Source organism: Vulpes lagopus, chromosome 10 (assembly GCF_018345385.1).
Source record: "Vulpes lagopus strain Blue_001 chromosome 10, ASM1834538v1, whole genome shotgun sequence".
NCBI classification, from domain to species: Eukaryota; Metazoa; Chordata; class Mammalia; order Carnivora; family Canidae; genus Vulpes; species Vulpes lagopus.
In genome coordinates, this window is record NC_054833.1 from 88242883 (window position 1) to 88248135 (window position 5253).

Sequence of the window (5253 nt, forward strand, 5' to 3'; positions counted from 1 at the left end):
GGGACAGAGAGTTCGGGACGAAGCACAGTGGTTCTCAAACATTAGCATGCGTCAGCATCATGAGGAGATTGTGTTAAAATACGTATCAGGGCCCCACCCCCAGAGTTTCTGATTCAGCAGGTCTGGGGCAGGGCCTGAAGATTTGTGTTCCTAACACGGTCCCAGGTGATCCGAGCTGCTGCCCCAGAGGCCCCACTCGGGGAGGAAAGCAAACATGCGGCAGCCTGGTGGAGTTTCCAGGCATGCTGAGTGCTGCTGGAGATGTATGGCCACCGTGGACCCCTGCAGATGACCAGCGTTAGGGACCTGTGCAAAACCCAGCTCAGATCCTGTCAGCAGACTGGTGTGCAAAGAGACTGCTCGGTTTAAGTCCTAATAAAATGTTTAGGGGTTGTATATTTCACTTTTCATGATGGAAAATGTGACCCAAATTCTCAATCCTCCAACCAACTGCAGGTCCTACTCACATTAGATTTCAGGACTTCTACTGTTCTTAAATATTTTGTAGCGACTCACAACAACATTCAGTAATTCTTCCTGCTTATCAGAAATGACAGTATTCGGGACACCTGGGTGGCTCAGGTCTGAAATGTCTGCCTGAAATGTCTGCCTTCGGCTCAGGGCATGATCCTAGAGTCTGGATCGAGTCCCACATCGGGCTCCCTGCATGGAGCCTGCTTCTCCCTCTGCCTGTGTCTCTGCCTCTCTCTGTGTGTCTCTCATGAATAAATAAATAAAATCTTTAAAAAAAATGACAGTATTCTCTGAGCCAATACTGTGTAAATGTCATCACATACATGCACGCACACGTACACACAAACATCAGTGAAAAAGTTACCTTATAAGCTTAGCATATAAGTTTAATAACCAGAGAAGAAAATTTATCTAATTTTTAGTGTTCTGGGGATCCCTGGGTGGCTCAGTGGTTTAGCACCTGCCTTTGGCCCAGGGCGCGATCCTGGAGTCCCGGGATCGAGTCCCGTGTCAGGCTCCCGGCATGAAGCCTGCTTTTCCCTCCTCCTGTGTCTCTGCCCACCCCGCCCCCCATGTCTATCATGACTAGATAAATAAAATCTTTAAAAAAATAATAATTTTTAGTGTTCTGTTTAACCAATTGTAGACCAAGGTTAGATGCCCAACACATTTATTGATCAAATATTATATGAATGTTTGGCTCCTTGAGAGATGCTAAAAAATAGTATATTACCTGGTCCATATGTTCAACGAAGTTCACCTTGTTGGTGACACATGATCTCCATTCTAGAAGCAAGAACAATGTAAAATAGGCTATAATCAAGTGCTTCAGTCATTCGAAAAGAACTTGCTCTGCCTTACATCTGGGAGTTTGCCAATTCTAGGACATGTGCTGCTGAAGGAAGTATAGCGTTTGCCAGTTTTAAAATCAGTATCCTATCTAGAATTTATGTTGCCAACCTTGCCTATAAAAATTTTCTTTCTCCTTCAGGTGTACTTCCTTCATGGATCTTTTTTATTCTTCTCATCTCAAAGTGGTCATTTGCTTTCAGTATCTTTAAAGATAGATTATTTGAAACTTTGAAAATATTGAATGTGACATATATGTTAAATAAGATATAATGAATCCTTGGACCCAGCACCCAAATCAGCAGCTAGAATATCACCAATGAGTTGTGATCCTTCCTTTTCCCAATTTACCTACTCTCCCCCCCAAAACCCAAGTAACTACAATCTTAAATTTTGTGTTTCTCAAGACTTTGCTTTTTTTGTTGTATTTTGGTTACATAATTTTTTTCCATATATTCTTTTAAAAATTTTTTAAAAGATTTTATTTATCTATTTATTTATTCGAGAAAGAGAATAGGGGAGGAGCAGAGGGAGAAAGACAAACAGACTCCACGCTGACAGCAGAGCCCAACTTGGGCTCGATCTCTCAACCATGAGATGATGATCTGAGCTAAAACCAAGATGCTTAACCAACTGAGCTACCCAGGTGCCTCTATATGTTCTTTTTTTTAAAAATGGAGATGTAATTTATATACAAAACAACGTGCAGGCTTTCAGTGTATAGATTGAGGAATTCTGAGAAATGTTTGCACCCACAGAGCCAGTATCCTATTCAAAACATGTATTTCCTACCCCAGAAAGTCCTTTATATACCTTGCCATCCAATTGCCTCTCCCCTGCCAGAGGTGGCCACTGCTCTTTCCTCTCCCCCGTAAATTAGTTTTGCTTGTTTTAGAATTCATGTACACTGAATCGAGCAATGTCTACTCTTTGTGTCTAGTTTTTAAAAAGTGTTGTTCACCGTAATGTTTTTGAAGTTCATCCATGTTATTGAGTGTATGTGGAGTTCTTTCTTTTTATTATAGAATAATATTTTATTGTATGAACATGCTACACTCTGTTTCCCATTATTGCCTTATTTATTTGTTGATGGGTATGTAGGATGTTTCCTATTTATGGCTACCAAACAACTGTGGTTGGTATTCTTTCTTGTGTGCACCATTGTTTTTAAATATATATATATATAGAGAGAGAGAGGGTCTTATTTCAAATGTATGTATGCTTGTTTATTATTTAGTTTTGCTAGGTTTTGAGCTCTATAGAAATGGCAACGTGTTGATTATAATCTTATGGGACCTTTTTCCCTGCTTAGCATTTTGTGTCCAGACTAAATCTGTTATGATATGCAACTGATTTCTCAATATAGCTTTTATAGGCAGCTACCTTGCTAAACTTACTATTTTAGAAAATATATCTATATATTCTTTTGGGTTTTATAGAAAGAAAATTATATCACCAGAAAATAGTAACTGTCTTTTTATTCCTTTTTAACCCTTGAATTTATTTTTCTGGTTATTGCGTTGTATAGTTTCCCAGCAGTTTGGGGGGGAAAGTAGTGATAGTGGCACCCTTGTCTTGCTCCGGATCTTAAAGGAAATACTGCAAACAGTTTTGTATTTATACTGTTTGTTTGTTTAGTCTCTGTCAGGTTAAGGAAGTTCCATTGTAATCCTGGTTTACTAAAAGTTTCTTTTTTAAACAAAATGAGGAAGAACATTGCGTGCATTGAGATTTTCAAATTTTTTTCTCATTCAGTCTGTTACTGTGATGGATGTCAGGCCAGAGTTGTCCAAACTCAAGCCGAAGGGCATAATCCTCCAGACTGTCAAGTCTGCCCCCAAAATTCTGACGCAGGTTGCAAGTTCAGGAGTCCTCAGGGCTATCCTCTCCTAGACCAGCTGTCTACACAGTTATGTATGTGGACTGCTGGGTTTACTAGGATGACTCACACACCCGGGAAAATGCTATACTTATTCTTACAGTTTTCTTTTAGCAAAAGGATACAAAATAGAACCCCCAAGGGAACAGACATGAGGCAGAATCTGGAACTCAGTTTCAAACACAAAGCCTTTGTGTCCTCAGGGAGGCATTACCCTCCCAGCATCAAAGTGTGGTAATAAGCAGAGTGTTGCCAACCCAGGAAGCTCATCCAAGCTTTGGTGTCCAGAATTTGATCAAGGCTTCCTTATATAGGTATGATTGATTGAATTATTGCCCACGTGGTTTTGATTTCCGTTTCTAGCAGCACCACTGCTTGCCCAAGTCAGGCTGATTTCAAGCGGCCCAGAGCCCCAACTCTCTAATCACATAGTTGGTCTTTCTGGCATGAACAGTCCCCACCCTGAGTCATCTCATTAAGGTAGACTCTCAAGTGTGGCCCAGGGATAACAAAGACACTCTTCTCCCTCAGGAAATTTCAAGAGTTTGGGGGATACTTCCCAGGAGCTAGAACAAAGGCCAGATCTCTCTTTGGGAAAAGTGAGTTCTTCACTAGGCAGTGATGCTCGTAGGTCTCCTGAAGTCAACCCAACCTTGCTCTTGGAATAATTTAACATGATATTTTTAAAAACACACGTGGATCTTTTTTGCAAATTTTTAAAAGGATTCTGCACCAATATTTATGAATGAGATTGAGTTATAATTTCCATTTCTCTTACTGATCTTGCCTGATTTTGTAAATTAAGATTACACTGAACCTATAGGGTGAGTTGGACAGTGATGTCTTTTTTCCTGAACACAAGAAGAATTTTTGTTAGATTGGAATGATTGGTTCTTTTTTTTTTTTTTTTTAAATGTATACTTTAATAAGTATATAAGCAATTAGGTAAGCTTGTGAAGAAACTGACCAAGATAACATATATTAGGAGATTCAAGTGTCCATCTAAATTTTCTATATATTTTTTCTTTTTTTTTAACAGAGTATTTATTCAAGTTGTTTACTGTATAATTTCTCATGTGCCATTTTGGAAGTTCTTTATTGTAAAGACTATTCTTCTGTCTGATGACAAACAGCAGCCACACTGTCAGTGATTATTCCGGACCTCCACGTTGGATAAATTCAATTTCTTCTTGAGACACAAGTTTCCTTCTGTATTTCTGAGGTAATGTTTTTATGATTTCTGCAGTATCTGGTGGACCATGATGCATCAGCAAATCGGGTGATTTACTTCCCTTAGAATGCTGTGAAATTGAAGAAGAATGAGATGGTAGTCCTGCTGATCTCAAAACTTCTGATACATTAGGTTTAGGATTGTCTCTTCTGTCAGGGAACCTTATTAATGGTGTATGTGGCTTGACTACCTGAACGACCCGGCTGGCGGACGCCATCTTGCTGCCCATCATGACCCCAGGCTGGGGAAGCTTCCGGAATGATTGGTTCTGTGAAGATTTGGGGCAACTTACCTGTGAAACTATGTGAGCCTGATGTTTTGCTTTGGCAGGACTTTTCATGCTGTTTTAATTTTTAAAGTAATTTTAGGACTATTCAAACTTTCTATTTCTTCTTGAGTCAGCATTGATAAAGTTGCATTTTTCCAGAAATGTGTCTATTTTATCTAATTGTCAAGTATATCAGTATAAAACTGTTTATTGATTCCACTTTTTAGTTCCTGCTGTATCTGTAGTTAAATACCTTCTGCTGGATTTATGTTTAAATATTTGCACCTTTTTATTTTTCTTGAGCAGTATCATCAGAAATTAGTCTATTTTATCAATCTTTCTAAAGGACCAGTATTTGACTTTGTCAATTCTTTCCAGTGTATGGCACCCCTCCCCCACACTTCATTGATGCCTACTCTTTTCTTCATTATCCTTTCCCTTCTATTTAGGACTACACATTCCTCTGAATGCCCCTTTCACTGTAACACACAAGTATGTGTTTTTCAATATAATTCTAAATACTTCTAAATTTTTATGATAATTTCTTTTTGG

At 38.9% G+C, this 5253-nt stretch overlaps 1 protein-coding gene across 1 annotated transcript; it reads right to left on the reverse strand.

Moving 5' to 3' along the window:
• Window positions 1–4096: 4096 nt before the first annotated feature.
• LOC121500169 (28S ribosomal protein S36, mitochondrial) lies at window positions 4097–4684 on the reverse strand. Its single transcript, XM_041771683.1, has one exon. The coding sequence runs from the start codon at window positions 4663–4665 to the stop codon at window positions 4354–4356; it is 312 nt and encodes a 103-aa protein (XP_041627617.1). The 5' UTR covers window positions 4666–4684; the 3' UTR covers window positions 4097–4353.
• Window positions 4685–5253: the final 569 nt, after the last annotated feature.

Bases quoted from the DNA above. Each gene is read 5' to 3' on its own strand.
- LOC121500169 (XM_041771683.1), bottom strand. From the start codon at position 4,665: ATGATGGGCAGCAAGATGGCGTCCGCCAGCCGGGTCGTTCAGGTAGTC.